Below are 17,776 nucleotides of genomic sequence, written 5' to 3'. Positions count from 1 at the left end.
ACTGCATCTTAGTTGAGGTGATATAATATCTTTGGCCGGCTAAGAATGAAAACCTGAAAATAGGGACAAAAAAATACTAATCGTAGTGTTAAATTGTTTGCTATTATTAATAGTATGGCAAATTATTTACGACTATTCTTGTCAAAAAAGTTTTAAAAATAAATGATATGATTAAATTATTGATGATTTAAATTTAAATATGAAATGAAATCTTAAATGAATAAATAAAATTCAATACGAACAAATTAAAGACTGCCATATTATCGGTATTATTTAATGAACAATTTGGTTTCTTCTAACACTATTGTGATATAAAATGCATCAAACTCAGGAACATGGATTGGTTAGAGAGAAATCTCAACAACCAAATTACTTAAATGGGTTTTGATTTAATTAGATAAGCTATATGTATTAAATAGGGGTTTAGTCAAAAGATAAGAAAGTGTTAGGTTGAAAGGAAATTAAAAGGACAGGTGATGGAAAAAGACAAGAGCAAGAATTTTGGGTTTTGATACCAACAAGAGCATCAGCAAATCCGTGCTATGTTTGTTCTGTCGGTAGGTAAGAATTAAATGGACCTCTTCCAAAAAAAAAAACATAAATAAATAAATAAATTTAATTTAAAAATAAAGTTCAAAAAATCAATAACAATGGAAAATAAAAAATATTAAAAGTCTAATATACAGAAATAGTTATAGAAATATTAAAAATGATTAAATATCGATAAAATCTTATAAAAAAAATCAAAAATTGTTGTTAAAAATGGAAATTTTTATTGCAATTTTAAAATTATTTTTTTAATTAATTAATTATTAAATTAACTAAAAAATTATAAAAATATTGAATGCATTTATATTTCTTTTAGTCAATCAATATATAATAAACGTTAATGATTATAAGTATAATTGTCAATTAAAAATATGCAAAAAAAATATATTTGATAAAAATATTTATTAATTAAGTTATATAAAATAATTATTCTAATTATATTATATTTTATAAAATATCATTTCAATACCACATTAAATTTCTAGTCTTGGATGGTTAAAAATTTTTGGTCTCTTCCTCTTCTTCATTTCAAGATATGAAATATAAAAAATAATAATTAAAAATTATATCTTACTAATAATTTTATATGTAATTGTTAATATGCCACCATATGAATTGATATTAAATGTCGCTATTTAAGTTAATAATCATTATATGATATTGGTTGACTGTATGCAAAATTATTATCTTTTTATTGTTGAATTTGAAATAATACTCATGAGTTATTATTATGACATTCTCTAAACATTCATCAATATTTTATTAATTCATTTAGCTACATTTGCATTGAATATATTCCTTGTACATCTTTATAATATTTATCATTTATTTCACATGCTTGTTTATATCTTTGTCCATATTATAATTTATATCTTCTTTATAATATTTATAGAAATATTATATTTATTATAGTAAAAAAATGATAAATAGAAAATTAAACATCAATATTAGTTATTAATTTTTTGAAAAAAAAATTTTAAAAATTAAATTTAATAGAAATTTCCAAAAAATTTCATAAATTTTTTAAAAATTTTGAAAATTTTCTATAAATTATTAATTTTTTAATAATTTTTTAGTAAAATTATAAAAAAAAAATTGATGTGAATATTTAACAAAAATTTTAATTAAGTATTAAAATTTCCATAAAAATTTTAAACCATTTATATTTAAAATCTAAATTTGCTATCTACCAAAAAAAAACAGAAATACGCTGAAAATTCTTGATTTTCGAAACTTGAAAACACTATCATGAATGCAACATGGACCATTCGTGGTCACCCATTATTTGACCTTCAATGTCTGCCATCTTTGACATTCTAACTGCAAATCCTAGCCGTCCAAACAAAAGGAGTACTTCTTTTTCAGACAAATTAGTACTAGAATTGCACCAATTCATCGTGCAAATAATCAAATGACTAGTCAGTCTTGGTGGGGACATTCAAATTCCCACCACCAAAGGAAAAATTTTCATTTTTACGAACTTTAAAATGGTTTTAAAATGAATAATATTGTTTAAAATGAGTATTACTTATCAATAAAATACTGCCATATCGTTTTAATTTTTTTCACCAATAGTAAGTAATAACATTTTTCTTGTTTAAATTTGTTTCTAATTTTGATTTTATTATGATTATTTTTTTTATTGTATTTTTAAATATAGAATAATTTTATGATATGGATCGTATTCAAAATTAATATTTTTTAAATTTGAATATAGATACTTCATATCCTAAAATATCTCTTTAAATATATACCAGACTTTCTGGTAGTAACATTTTATCAAATAATGTTTGACAAAATTTAAGGCCCTAATTGTATTGTATGTATACCTGGCAATTTGTGTTCGTGGGTCGTGTTCGTATTAATCCGTTTAATAATCATGTCAAAAATATCTAACCCGAACACGACCCATTTATTAATTGTGTCAGGTATCTAAAACACTAACCAGACCTGTTTATAAACAGGTCAACACGACACGACCCGTTTAACACGATTATTTTAACGGATCGTCTTAACCTATTAATCCGTTGACCTGAAATTGACCTATTAATCCGAAAACTAATCCATTAACTCGTTAACCCAAAAATTAACCTATTAACCCGAAAAAAAATTTATTTTTTTTTATTTTTATGTTTTTGTTTTATTAAAGATGTATTTTTTGTTTTTAAAAAATTAATAATAGAAAATTATTTTTATAAAATTTTTAATTTATAATATTTTTTAGTTATTAAATATTATATTAGTGATAAAATATTAATTTAAAATTAAATTTAAATGGGTTGTAATAGGTATATAATCGTGTCGGGTTGAAACTGACACGTTTAGTAAATGGGTCGTAACGGGTCAATTTCGAATTAAACAGGTTAATCTGAAAATGACACGATTAATAATCGTGTTAAATGGATTAACCCGATTATGATCCGAACCTATTTATAATAAATCCAAATACATTTATTTCGTATCGTTTTCGAATCATGTTGCCGTGTTATGACCCAAATTGCCAGGTCTAATTGTATGGAAAAAAATGTTTCGAAATTGCACTTATGAGTACATGTCGATGACTGTTATTTCTACTTGTAGGGGCCGATGAACTTGGAGGAATACATTTTGAATTAAAAAAAAAATAAAGGAAAAAAAAGAAAAAAGAACTATAAATTTTCTTCTTTTCTCACCAATGATTAGACAGGCTTTTTTCAGCTATCTTATGATTGGGATGCCACGTATTAATGATTTGGCAATCATCTTAATTTTTTGCATTCAAAATTTTAAAAAAATAAAAAAAAGAAAAGAAAATTAAAATCAAGGAAGCACTGGGGATCTAAGATCAGATGAGGATAAAATATCATGTTTGATTCATTCTAAGATTTGCTAGAATTTGAATGATTTCTATGAGTTTCTATTTTGTGGGAAAAGGTGTAGCAACCAATATAAGTTGAAAATTTTTAAAAAATTCGTATCCATGGATGGTGATAATATTATTATCTATTAAGTGGTTTGAACATTGAAATTCATCTCTCTCTCTCTCTCTCTCTATATATATATATATATATATATATATATATATTTTTTTTTTTTAAAGTAGAAACCAAATTCTAAAAAATTCCCATCAACAATGAGAGATAATAACCACTTGCAAATCCCACCCAAATCCCAATATTACAAAATTCAAAATTATTTCCCCAACAACAAAATCAAAATCAATAAAACTCAAGACTTAATTATAATTTATATATTTTGGATTGATTTCACAGAGAAAAAAAAAAAAAAAAAGGAGAAGAAGGAGAAGAAGAAGAAGAAAAGAGTACCATTTTTATGTCAAGAAAAGAGTGCCATTTTTATATTGTAGCGTCCCATATAACCCTTTTTGCTCTGAAATTAATTATATAATGGCCAAATGCAAAATAGCTATTAGCCTGTTATAGTACGCATCTTTGTTTTTTTGGTAACAATAATATGCAAGTTGTTTTTACAACTTTCTAGCATGTAATTCCCATCCTTGTATTGGCAAAACCCATATTTACTTTTTCTACTCATTCCTATAAATCTTTAAATTCCTAACTCATTTTTTTCCCCCAATTTGCACAACTTTATGTCTCCTATCACTTAATAAAAAATAAAAAAAAAACTTTTTGTCTCCTTCGGCAATATTTTTTTTATCATATCAAAGATGGAAATTAGAATTTACCCCAAAAAAAATGATTGAAATTTGAAATTTAAATCCTTACAGCAAATATTTATCCAATAAAATACTGGTTTTTTTTTTTTTTTTTTACTAATTGTTAACGTCACTACTTTATTTATTTATTTTAGAGTCCATTATCAACCATCAATTGGGTTTCAAATTTTATTCAAACATTCCAAGTCAAAACACATCATCCTCAATGCATTGTACAAAGTTTAAAAAATAAAAAAATAAAAAAAATAAAAAAATAAAAAAATAAAAAAATAAAAAAATAAAAATAAAACACAGCGTCAATGCATAATGCTCATTATACGATCAAAATATAAAAACTCTCAAAAATAAAAAACCCCTACAAAAATTTTAAAAAAATTCATTCAATTTCGTCAGTGATAAAAAAAAATCGATAACAAAAATCCATACAATTTTCTGCCACTCTTAAAAATTCAAAAAAACCAGAGAAGAAAAAACTTTACCATGACAGCTCAGGGTACTCAAAAGTCATATAACATTCTCAATCTTCCAAATTAATATACATCCCAAAAAAGAAAATTCACATAAAAAAAAAAATTCCAAAAAAGGAAAAAAAAATGAAACCAAAAAAAAAAACTCATACCCATTTGCCATTTACATGTAGTAAAAACCAAAAACACAAACCTTGACCTATCTCTCTCTTTCTCTAAAACAGTAACTCTCTCTCTCTCTCTCTCTCTCTCTTTTTCATTAACGGCGTTAAGTAGCATGTGAGTGGGGGCAGAGCGAGCAAGAGAGAGAGAGAGAGAGAGAGAGTTTAGAGAGAGAAAGAGAGTGGGAGAAGAGAGAGAAGAGAGGAGGGGCATGGTCCTTTACAGACTGTAGTTACTCACCTTCACCAACCAACACTCTACACACACCTGACCCAGAACCGCCATTTTTAACGGATTTTTCTCTCTCTCTCTCTCTCTTCACACATTCGTTCCCTTTCTCTTTCTCTCTCTAAAGCTCTCTTTTTTATTTTCCATCTTTACAAGTTCCCAAGGATATAATAAAACCCTATTCTTTTTTCTTTTTTGTTTGGGTTCCTTCTTCTTCTATCTTTTTTTTTTGTTTTTTTGGCTGGGTTCTCAATCTAGGGTTTTTTGAGAACTCTGTTATTTTCTCTTTTGTTTGCTTCGCTCTCAATAAATGAAAATGAACCATTAGTTGTTCTTTTTTTTTTTTTTTTTTGGTGGGGAATCCGATGAATCTTCCTGGTCACATTCTTTATTTTCTTCCTCTGCTCTTCGTCTCCACTGTCTTCTCCGCCTCTCAGTCGGAGCTCCGATCCCTACTTGAATTCAAAAAGGGGATCCAAACTGACCCGCTTCGCAGGGTCTTGGACTCATGGAACTACACTCCGCTTCAAGAACCCGACGCTTGCCCTCGTCAGTGGACCGGTTTGGAATGCGACGAGAACGGCAATGTCAGCGCCATAGTCCTCGACAGGCTCGGGCTCGGTGGGGAATTGAAGTTCAACACTCTGACTGGGCTTGGGGCTCTCAGAAATCTCAGTCTCTCCGGGAACAATTTCACGGGTCGGGTCGCCCCGGCATTGGGGTCCATGGCTTCGTTGCAGCATTTGGATCTGTCGGGGAATAGCTTCTACGGGCCGATCCCGCTTCGGATCAAAGACATGTGGGATATGAGGTACCTCAATTTGTCGAAGAACAAGTTCACAGGTGGGTTTCCGAGTGTGTTCATGAATCTTCAGCAGCTCAAAGTGTTGGATTTGCACTCCAATGACTTCCATGGCGACATTGTTGACTTGGTGTCGGAGCTGAGAAACGTGGAGCATGTTGATTTGAGCTACAATGGCTTTTCTGGTCGGCTATCTGTTGCTTTGGAGAAGATTTCGAGCTTGGCAAACACCGTGCATTATTTGAATTTGAGTCATAATAAGTTGAGTGGTTTCTTTAGAGGTGAAGCTATCCAGTTGTTTCGGAACCTGCGAGTCTTGGATTTGGGTGATAATCAGGTCAATGATCAGCTTCCCTCGTTTGGGTCGCTGCCTAATTTGCGGGTTTTGCGTCTGGGAAACAGTCAGTTGTTCGGGCCAATACCAGAGGAGCTGTTGGAAACTTCTTTACAATTGGAAGAATTGGATCTTAGCAACAATGGATTCACAGGTTGACTTTTCGTCTTTCTTTTCTCATTTAATTATGTTATATTCTCAAAAAACAAAACTGGCATATATATATATATATATTAATAAATTTTAGTCTGTGGAAGAATGGTTTGCATCTATATCCTGAGTGGGTATTTGATAGGTTGACTTGTTACTAAGCTTGGGAGCTTGTAATCGTTGCGCTGCCTGTTTTGTGTGTTACATGCCTTCTTCATTTGAATTCAAGTTGGTATCCATGACTTTTAAATGCTTTTTACATAGAAGATGGTGTTACAATCTAAAATTTCCTTGTTTGATATATATTTATCTTTCCTGAAATAACATAAAGCTTATCTAGCAATGGGCCTAGAAAATATGTCTACCTTAGCGACAGGGATTGCATGTTTATACTGGCCTAAGGGCCTAATATCTGGAAGTAATGCTATAGGTGTGATTTGAAATAGTCTGCTTTTGGGTTCTTGTAAATGTATATTTATAGCTTAACATATCCATGGGGCTCATGTTGATTTAATAATCTGAAATTAGAGGTGAAACCGAAATTAATTGACTTGTTTACAGATTAGACATATACCTGATTCTAGGTGTAGGATCTTGTGGCATTTTGTTGTTGTACTGGGGAATGCAGCATCTCTGTGTTTCTGTATGCATGTTGTCAGATCTGTGTAGCATAGGCAATCTTGGGCCCACAAATTCAAAATCCCCAAAACCTCCTATTTGCTGAGGCAAGGTCAAGTGCGCAAGATGGTCTAATTTGTAATCATATAGAAGACATGAGTTGGATAGCTACTTTGTTGATTTAAATGAATTTGAAATATCAACCTGTCATGAAATCCTTAAAATAACTCTTCTTTGCCTGTGAATCCTCAAGGGTTATCTGAAGGTCCAAATGACTATTAAATAATATAGATTTGCATTCAGCTTACTTTAAAATTATGGTATGATTTGAATTCTTTCAAGGTTTGATGTACTAATCTTGGATAATAGGGGCATACTGCATTACACCAAGTCTAAGCTTGCTTCAGGAGACATAATTCATTATGCACTAGGGTGCATTGAACGTTATCTCCATAGGCCTCCATAGGCGGCACCTATCACATATCTATTGAGAAAGTCGATTATAGTAAATGTCTGTTAAGATACTTGTTGTTACAGTGCAATTATGTGGACATTTGCTTTTGTATGAAGAAAAATGATTTCTACCAATTTAAATTCTGTTGTTAGTTCATTAACATTTGTTATTTGTTAAGTCGGTTTACCTTATGTTGCGCTTTTTCTGGATGAAGATCCCACCTATCCAATTAGCCTTTCATTTGGATGATATTCCTTTTTCTGTTTGCACAGTTGAAGAATTAAGTAATCTTTCCTTCTCATATGAATTTGTGGCTCAGGCATAGCTCATATGTAATATATTCCATATGAATCTAACCATTGAATTAATCAAGTTTATGGTCCTTTAACATGATATGTAAAGCGTCCCATCTGATATTTCCCTGTCAGAATTTGTAGAAGGCTATGATCCCATGGACTCATTCTCTCATCTCTTGGTTCTGCAACCCAAAAAAAAAAAAAAAAAAGATTTCCAAGGCTTTTAACTTTTATTTGCATGTGATTTTATATATGTTTTAAATAGTTTTATTTTCCTTATCTAATGCTACTAAGTAAACTTCTATCACCTTAAGACTAAAATGGTAACCTAATATTAAATGGGTAGTATCAGGGGTAACACTAAAAGTGGCTTCTATTTAGCTGCTATATTATGTTGGTAGTTTTGGAGATTGGATCCCTTGAGTGGCTAGTCAAGATTCTGAATGGTGACATTTGTCTTTGCTTGGAATCTCCTCTCCTCTCTGTCTTTGTGGTTGTGAATAAATTCATAGAAGAGGACGTTTTCCTAAGTAGAAATAAACATAACAATATAGAAAAAGTAAGCTTTTCATGGTTTTAAAGGACAAAATAAACACTAGTATTTCAGAAATGGGTTCCTGAGCATCATTTTTACAAAAACAGTATGTATTGAAATTTCCAATGCCTGCTTGTGATCAAGCTATCATTTAATTGAGGGATTTTCCAGATTATTAGGGTAATTCATGAACCCATCTAAGTGAAACCGATAGACAATCTTTCCACCTTTCTATAGTCCCATTGCGTGCTTCTCAATGGCCTACTGGTATGTTTTAAATTTCCTTTCAGCAGAATCCAACATTTGATGCTGGTATAGATAAAGTGCATACCGTGGATACAGTAGTATTGAAACAAATTACATCATATACAAACTGATTTCCTTTGCATATCATTAAAGTATCAAGTTTCTTTTTTCCTTTTTATAATTTCTGTTGGTGTACTGGAGGGTTTCTTGATTTCAGCGTTTATTAGTTCAACACTTACTAGACTTGCAGCCAGTCAAATCATATTATAGTTACTGTAAACCACGATAAAATCTTTGCAATCATATGCTAGAAAAACTTTCACTATTCAAAAGTATTTGAAACTTTTCTTATGTGTTGGTGTAGTAACTAAATTACTTTGCAGTTTTGTTAGTCATTTGATTATTCTGTAATTAATGTGTTTTTCTTAAATTTTCCATACTTTTAGTTTATCGATATGTTGTTGTAGAAATTTATTTGAGAATACTCAGAATAGAACATTGTTGGTTCTTTCCTGTGGTTAATAATCTGAGATTCTTCTGGGAAACTGTAGAGATCACTATGCTTATGATGTATGCATATGGATTCTGCAGTTACTTGTAGATGCATGTTAAGTTTGGAATGGAAAATCTTGTTAAATATTTTGATTCTTTAAGTAGTTATACTTTTAGTCAACACAACTATCATTTCATATGTTTGGTGGTTGTTGCGTGCACTTGTTTTTACTAATCTATTTGATAAATGTGACTACTTGCTCATTCTTTATTGAGCTAGTCATATTTGATTGCGTCTATTTCCAAATTTTGGTTCTCTTCTGATTATGTGTATGTTCGATATGTGTTTCCTTTTCTTTGATTATTTTTTTCCTTTTTGTACTGGTTGTATTAAGAAATAGGTGATTGTGGATCTGATCTTTTTCTTTATGTGAGTAAACTAAAACTTAATACAATGTATGAAGTATCTGATTTTTCTGTTTATAATTCTACAGGTTCGATTCCTGGAATTAACTCTACAAGTTTAAGATTTTTGAATCTTTCATCAAACAGTTTGTCAGGATCATTGCCCACAATTCCAAGGGAGTGTGTAGTTATGGATTTGAGTAGTAATATGATCTCTGCTGATGTATCGATTATACAGAACTGGGAAGCTAGTTTAGAGGTTCTTGATATGAGTTCAAACAAGTTGTCGGGAAGCTTTCCAAACTTGACTAAACAGTGTGGGAATCTAATGACACTTAATCTAAGAAATAATTCTGTAGAAGGTAATTTGCCTTCTTTATTGGAGACATGTCCTCGATTGTCAACGGTTGACCTAAGTTTAAATGAGCTTAATGGTCCTATTCCTGGTAGTTTCTTCACTTCGGGGACTTTGACAAGACTCAATCTTTCAGGAAATCATTTTACTGGCCCTCTTTCCCTTCGAGGTTCACATGTAAGTGAACTATTATCTTTACCTTTAGATCCATTGATCGAATATCTCGATCTCTCCAGTAATTCTTTGTTAGGTGCCCTGCCTCCAGATGTAGGGAACGTGGTGGGTCTCAAATTGCTGAATCTTGCAAAGAACAATTTTTCAGGACATCTACCTAGTGAATTAGGTAAACTTGGTAAGTTGGAGTATCTTGATTTATCTGACAACAAATTTAGTGGTCATATCCCTGATAATCTTCCACCAAGCTTAAAAGTATTCAATGTCTCGAACAATGATCTATCGGGTACTCTTCCTGTAAATTTGAGAAGATTCCCTGAAACTTCATTTCGTCCTGGAAATAGCTTGCTAAGCATACCGAATGATTTGCCACCTCCAACTTCTATTCCGGGTAGTATTAATAATCAAGGGAGACATCAGAGTTCGAAGGGAAATATTAGAGTAGCAATCATTTTAGCCTCACTTGGAGCTGCTGCGATGATAGTTTTTGTTTTACTGGTTTATCATCGATCGCAGCATAAAGATTTTCATGGAAGAAGTGGATTTGGAGGTCAAAGTACAGGGAGGGATGTGAAGTTAGGAAGATTTACACGGCCTTCACTTTTCAACTTCCACACAAATGATCAGCCCCCACCAACATCATTGAGCTTTTCACATGATCACTTGCTAACTTCAAAATCAAGGTCATTATCGGGGCAGACAGAGTTCGTAACTGAAATTGCTGAACATGGTTTGCCAGGTGAAGTGGCAACAACTTCAGCTTCTGTGAATCCCCTAGATAATCATCCAGCAACTTCTGGAAGGAAATCCTCCCCTGGTTCCCCATTATCTTCCTCCCCTCGTTTTATAGAAGCATGTGAACAACCTGTGATGTTGGATGTGTACTCACCAGATCGGTTGGCTGGAGAATTGTTTTTCCTGGATAGTTCACTGGCATTCACTGCTGAGGAACTGTCTCGAGCTCCAGCAGAAGTACTTGGCAGAAGCAGCCATGGAACTCTGTACAAAGCTACACTACACAGTGGGCATATGTTGACTGTGAAATGGCTACGGGTAGGACTGGTCAAACACAAAAAAGAATTTGCGAAGGAAGTTAAAAGGATTGGTTCTATAAGGCATCCCAACATTGTCCCATTAAGGGCTTACTACTGGGGACCCAGAGAACAAGAGAGGCTTCTTTTAGCAGACTATTTCCAGGGAGATAGCTTGGCTCTCCATCTTTATGGTAGAACTCTAGAAACCTAATTTCTATTAAATTATTGACATTGTTTTTATTCTTGTTGATTTTTTAAGATACTTCTGCAATGCATCTTATCAAGTTTTCTTTTTTCCAACCTTTGGTTCTACTGTGCTGCTATTAATTGCGAGTACATTAATATCCACTTAAAAGTCTTATCCAAAAAGAATCCTCCATGCATAAAATGTGTATTACACTTCAACTTTTTGTTTTGATATATTTTCTTGTTGTCAGATTTAATTTACACCAGAATAAAAAATGGTACATATCTGGTAAAATCTTTCACAATTTCTGGTTCATACTTCGCCCTTAAATGTCAGACTATCAATGAAACTCCAATGCATTATGTAACAAATCCTTTACATGTGACAATTGGGTTAATTTCTATAGAAATATGTTAGAAAAGCATTTTACTATTTGTTTGTCTACCTTTTTTCTTTATCAGCATGCTTTTTGGCCATGATTGGGTTCAAATCCAGGCTGGGCATGAAATGAATATGGCAAGTTGCGATCCTGACTTACTGGGTAGCATCGATAATAAAGTTTCTTGAAATAGATTTCTATTGAAGTTTCAGAATTTAGGTTTACATGAAAATAGATTTCTATTATCAACATCTATCATTAACTTACCAAATATGCTATGCAACAGCTTGAATGTGACACTATTGTTAGTTAATATGCTACATAAAAAGATTAGCTGTAACATGAGTGAAAACTAGCGGTAGTATATGATCATATGTACAAATAAGAAGTGAAAGGATCAAATGATCATTGGCGAAATGAGACCTGTGAAAGACTTGTATGATCATGATAGCCATGCTGCTATTGCTTTTATTCTAGATTCTCTGTGCTCTGGGACAAATGTATCTTCATAGGTATGAAATTCTAGGATTATTAAGAAACTTGGTGCTGTTAATTGCCACAAGCAACTAGATAAGATGACAAAACGTAATTTATTTTTGGGTTACCATTGTTAATTTTTGGAAGTGTTCTGGTATTTCTAAAATGTGACCCAACGAGTGCATCCACAGAGACATTGTGCTTATAATTTTTTGATTTGTACATATGCACTTGTATTTGCAAAAGCATGTGACATGCTATGGGCTACTTATTTTAGAGTATTTCATCTATGTAATGTTTACAGAGACCACACCTCGAAGATACCCTCCATTATCATTCAATCAAAGACTAAAAGTTGCAGTGGATGTTGCTCGGTGTCTATTGTACCTTCATGATAGAGGCTTGCCACATGGAAACTTAAAGCCAACTAATGTACTTCTAGTAGGCGCTGAGTATGATGCTCGTCTTACTGATTACAGTCTTCATCGTTTAATGACACCTGCTGGCATTGCAGAGCAGATATTGAATATGGGAGCGCTTGGATACCGAGCTCCAGAACTTGCTTCTTCAGCTAAACCAATCCCATCTTTCAAAGCTGATGTATATGCTTTCGGTGTGATCCTGATGGAACTATTAACCAGAAGAAGTGCTGGTGACATTATATCAGGTCAGTCGAGCGCAGTTGATCTTACGGATTGGGTTCGGCTTTGTGATCAAGAAGGAAGGGGAATGGATTGTATTGACAGAGACATTGCTGGTGGGGAAGAACCCTCAAAAGCAATGGATGAGTTGCTTGCAGTGTCACTCAGGTGTATTCTCCCTGTAAATGAGAGGCCTAACATCAGACAAGTCTTTGAGGATATTTGTTCTATATCTGTTTGAAATTTTTGTACATGCGTCTTGGAATTAGTTTTTTTTTGGTTCCTTGACCAAATTTTTTTTTTCCTCTTTATTTTTATTCTCCTCCCCCGTAATTGGTTTTCTGATTTGGCTAATCATCACATTTTTTTTTTTCTTTTTTGAAAATTTTCTTGTAAAGAGACAACCTATCAATTGATTATTTGACAGTGTTTGAGTTTGGTATTAAATTGAAATATGAGTGTTATTTTTTCTGTTTTACGGTGTCATTTTAGTTTATATTTAGTTGAGGTATTGTGATACACACTGTGGAGAATAATGACGTTTGTCAATTCGCTTATTATTATATAGAAGGAATTTAATAATATGAGGTTTGATACCCTTTTTTCTTCTTTTATAAAAAAAATATTTATAATTTATTTGTATGTTTTCTGAAACTTTTATTGGCTTTTGCATGTGTAAACAACAATATCTTACTATTCTACAAGAAGTCATAAATTGCTCAACCATTTTGCATTTTATAATCTCTGGCAAGTCTCTCCTAGGTTAACAAAGTTTAAAATTTCAGTGTCGATGAAATATCCAAAATCAAAATATGAAAATTTTCATGGATATATTAGAAAATATTGAATATCGATTAAAATTTATAAAAATGATGGAAATTTATTTAAAAAAATAAAAATTTTTATCGAAATTTTAGAATTAGTTTATTTAATCAATTAATTATCAAATTGATTATAAAATTACATAAATATTGATAGATATTATATTTTTTTTACTCATTTAATTTATAGTAAGTGGTAATAATAATAAATAAATTATTATTAATAAAAATATGTAAAAATAAGTACACATATAATAAAAATTGTTTATTAATTAAGATAAAACAATTATTACAATTATATTATATTTTATAAATATTATCTTAATACTTATAGAATTGTTAGATGGTTAAAAATATATCTTCTTGATAATTTTTCGTATAATTATTAATATGTCAACTATAAAGATGTTATATTAGATGTAGTTGTCTTTTATGTTTAATATAATATATTCTATCATCTTTTTATTTTTATTTGTTTAATATTATTAATTTAAATACTATCAATGCCAATTTTATATAATATTGTTTTTCCATGTTATTATTTTATGTTAGTATTTTCTATTATTATATAATCAACTATTAATTTGTAATTATGGGATTCTAATAAATACATTTTATATGTATAGCAAGTATATATATACTTTATCAATAAATAAAATTTATCAAGATTATTAAATTTAATTCACCTTATTTTATTCATACCATTAAATACTTGAAAGATAATTAAAAGATAAAAAAATTATCACTAAAATTAATTTGATAAAATAATTTATTAAACATTAATAATATTTATGAATTCTTTTATAAAAAAATTAAAAAAATTATAAATATTTTTGAAATTTCAATGAATATTATAAATTTTTTAATCAAATTATTAAGGATTTGATGTAAATATTTTAATGGATCCATAAAAGTTTTTATAAAATTTCAAAAATTTTAATGGATATTATGAAAATTCGATCTATTTATATTTGAAATCTAAATTTGTTTTCAACCTTTTTAAAAAAACATAAATTTTAAAAAAAATTTAAAATATTTAATACTTTGCATTCTAATCCATAAAATTCTAGAAAAGAAACGTCCGAACTATAAAATATTCAAAATTGAAGGGTTAAACTGTAACGTCAAAATGTTTAAGTTTGTAAATTTAAAAAATATATGCCCTAAAAGGAAAAAGCTTTCAAAATTTAAAAAGTGTAAACCTTAAACCCTGCTTTCCCCCTTTCCTTGGCTTTTGTGTGAAAATGCCAATTCTCGTATCTAGTCTCTGCTTCTTTCATTGGGTCTTACATTTCCAATTTGTTCCCTCTAAACCAACCAGAATTTTCTCCTCTCTCCCTCTCTCTCCTCTCCGGCTAAAACCCTCAATCCAAATTCGCCATTTTTCAGTTACCTCACGAATGCTTTCAAATTGACTGAAACCTAAGCTCTCTCAATCTCAGTATCCAGTCGCTTCTCAAGGGTCAAGGCCCTCAAAAAACGCCAATCCGTGCACAGTTTTCTTCGGGAGTACGGATTATCGGAAACCCAGATCCGATCTGCGGTTCGTGTCTCGCCCCAGATCTTGTTCGCTGACATTAACAAGACCCTCAAGCCAAAGCTCAAGTTTTTTTCGACAACTGGGTTGCTGGTTTAGATTAGGGTAAGTTCATTTCCAAGAATTCGATGCTTTTGACTGTTAGTCTGGCAGGAAAATTGTGCGCTGTGTTGAAATTCTTAAGGAAGTTTTCGGAATGGTTGGAATGGTAAAGATTTAACTCGGATTATGAGCAACTGGAATGGGGTTGCCAGGAAAGAACCACAATTTGGGTTGTTGGGAAACATTGCATTCTTGGAGAGCTGTGGAATTGTTGGTTCTCAGCTCTCTAAGCTGCTGAAAAGGAAGCCTTCAATTTTTGTTATGCCAGAACCTATGCTTAGAGACGTTGTTTCCCAGGTTTTGGGTATGGGTTTCTCGGTAGATTCTGGGATGTTAATCCATGCACTTGGGTTTTTATACCGTTAGTTGTTTGAGTGATCAGACACTTAGGAAAAAGCTTGACTTATTTCGCAGTTTTGGGTTTTGTGAAGACGAATGTATGGAAATGTTTAGAAGAGCACCAAGTTTGCTTAGGACTTCTGAGGAGAAGTTAATGTTTGGAATTGATTTCTTCTTGGATACAGTTAAGTTTAAAAAGTCTGTTTTTGTTCATAAACCAACTTGTTTGATGAGTAGCATGGAGAACAGAGTGATTCCTCGGTACAAGGTTCTACAGGTTATAAAGTCGAAAAAACTATTGAATAGGGAGCCAAGTTTGATCCGTGTACTGGATATGACTGAGGATGAATTCTGGAGAAGTTTATATCAGGATATAGAGATGACGAAGAGGAACTGTTGTTTGCATATAAGGGTCGTCTTTCGGATTCCAGTGAAAAGAATCTTAAAACAAGTTCTTCATGAGATCCTTAAGCCATTCTAATGGTGCAACATGCCATGTTCAATTATCTATGAGCATCTAGGGGCCATTGAAGATGAGAACAATACTGGTTGTAAGAAGGGCATGTTATGTTCAAGCAAACATCAATAATTGGTCTTACACTACAAGTATGTGAAAATTTTTTAACTTTACATTCTGGCCTTCTATTGGACTTTTATATAACCTCCATATCAGTCGGCAGCGTAGTTGTCATCGATTATGAAATTCCTGTCAGCATTGTGTTTTTATTGTATATAATAGACAATAGAAAATTCCCGTCAGCGCTGTGTTTTTTTTGTAGATGATAGACAATCATCAGCAGCTAAAGTGAATGGCTAAATCATAGTCCTCTTTCATTTTACGTGTAAAATTATTTATATGTAAAGAAAAAGTTCATCCTATCAAGTTCAATATGTTAGGTTTTGCACATCTCATGTTATGCAATTTACTTTTAGTCCTGTTTCAAGCATTGATCGATGCTAATATATTGGTTTTAAGATTTGTAGTTTTGCTTTTCTGAATGTAACAAACCCATCATCGAATTGTTGTATGATAATATGTTTACAAAATCATGTAAATTCACTGTAACTTTTTCATGCAAAATCTCATCAGAACTTTTCTAGATTAACCAATATAGTCAGCTTGTATGACTTATGTTTCATTTCCTTGATTTTGTTAGAATTCTAGAAAGGATGGATCTTTTCTGGCCTAAGTTTTATCATTGTCATCTAATTTATTGCTGAATCGAATTTTTCCCCAATTATCAGGGAAGTTTGTCAACTACAGCAACCACTCCTTATGTGTTGGATGACTGCAAGTTGAATCCATTTTCCTATACCCTTGTATGGACATGTGCCTTTGAATTTGAGCATAAATTAAGCAAATTAAAATGCAGTTTATTCTAGAAAGATTGCACAACGATTAGATGTTGATACCTTGGTTTGTCTTGAAATTTAAAAGCTTTAGAATATTTCTTGATGCTTTAATGAATGGTTGTTGCATGATGGACATAAACATGATGCAAGCACTATTTGCAAGTCTTCTGTCATCATATTTGCTATCTGTTGCTCTGTTTGTGCAGGACTTTCATCAATTCACATTTACAGGGTTCAACAAGCAATCAATATTTCACGATCAAGGGTGTAGTACTATTTGTAGTAGCGGTCCTTATATATCGTATTAACAATCGAAAGATGGTCGAAAGAAAAAATCTCTATTTGACAGGGCTTCTTCCTATACCTATGAATTTCATTGGACCCAGAAATGATACATTGGAAGAATCTTTTGGGTCTTCCAATATCAATAGGTTGATTGGCGTGCCTCATAGAACTTGTTTCCCAAGGTCTACTTATGATTAGTTGGTATTCATAGAGAAGGAATTTATACAAGGTGTTGGGAATTTTTCATGTTAAGATAGCAACTAGCAAGAAACCTGATTTGGTTACTATACTTTAAATGATTTCAGACTATGGGGCCGAGCATCAGCATTGGGCTAGGAAAGTGGAATAACAACTATTACATCTTCATATGGATTTAGAGAAAATATATAGTCTTCCAATGCAAGAGTTGTTCCATGCCATGCCGGAGAAAACTGTTCTCTTGGACACAGATTTCGAGGGTCTCATTTGAATGGTAATTTCGCTGGGGTTGAGACCAGACAATGTCGCATTTATTGCTCGTCTCGTTCAGAAAGGAATTGAATGTTCTAGTAATTACTCCTGTCTCAGACCACTGCTCAATGTATTGCCCATTTTTCTTGGGCCTAGTTAAGATCAATGATGAAATTTCAGAGTGAAAAAAATAAATAAATAAATTAATACACCAGGACAATTTGGGTA

The 17,776-nt window shown here is 31.7% G+C and overlaps 1 protein-coding gene and 1 pseudogene across 1 annotated transcript; both read left to right on the top strand.

The window, feature by feature from the left end:
- Positions 1 to 4,982: 4,982 nt before the first annotated feature.
- LOC107425471 (probable inactive receptor kinase At5g10020) lies at positions 4,983 to 13,132 on the top strand. The gene is made up of 3 exons (XM_016035469.4): positions 4,983 to 6,372; positions 9,504 to 11,168; positions 12,325 to 13,132. The coding sequence occupies exons 1-3, from the start codon at positions 5,448 to 5,450 to the stop codon at positions 12,900 to 12,902; spliced, it is 3,168 nt and encodes a 1,055-aa protein (XP_015890955.2). The 5' UTR covers positions 4,983 to 5,447; the 3' UTR covers positions 12,903 to 13,132.
- A 64-nt stretch (positions 13,133 to 13,196) lies between these two features.
- On the top strand, positions 13,197 to 16,351 carry LOC107425468 (uncharacterized; annotated as a pseudogene).
- Positions 16,352 to 17,776: the final 1,425 nt, after the last annotated feature.

This window comes from Ziziphus jujuba, chromosome 7 (assembly GCF_031755915.1).
Source record: "Ziziphus jujuba cultivar Dongzao chromosome 7, ASM3175591v1".
In the NCBI taxonomy this organism is placed as follows: domain Eukaryota; kingdom Viridiplantae; phylum Streptophyta; class Magnoliopsida; order Rosales; family Rhamnaceae; genus Ziziphus; species Ziziphus jujuba.
Note: the sequence above shows the minus strand (reverse complement) of the source record. Positions and strands in the feature narration are given on the sequence as shown.

Coding starts and splice junctions, on each gene's coding strand:
- LOC107425471 (XM_016035469.4), top strand. CDS start 5,448: ATGAATCTTCCTGGTCACATTCTTTATTTTCTTCCTCTGCTCTTCGTC. Junction 6,373..9,503: donor TAGCAACAATGGATTCACAG/GTTGACTTTTCG, acceptor ATAATTCTACAG/GTTCGATTCCTGGAATTAAC. Junction 11,169..12,324: donor CTTGGCTCTCCATCTTTATG/GTAGAACTCTAG, acceptor TAATGTTTACAG/AGACCACACCTCGAAGATAC.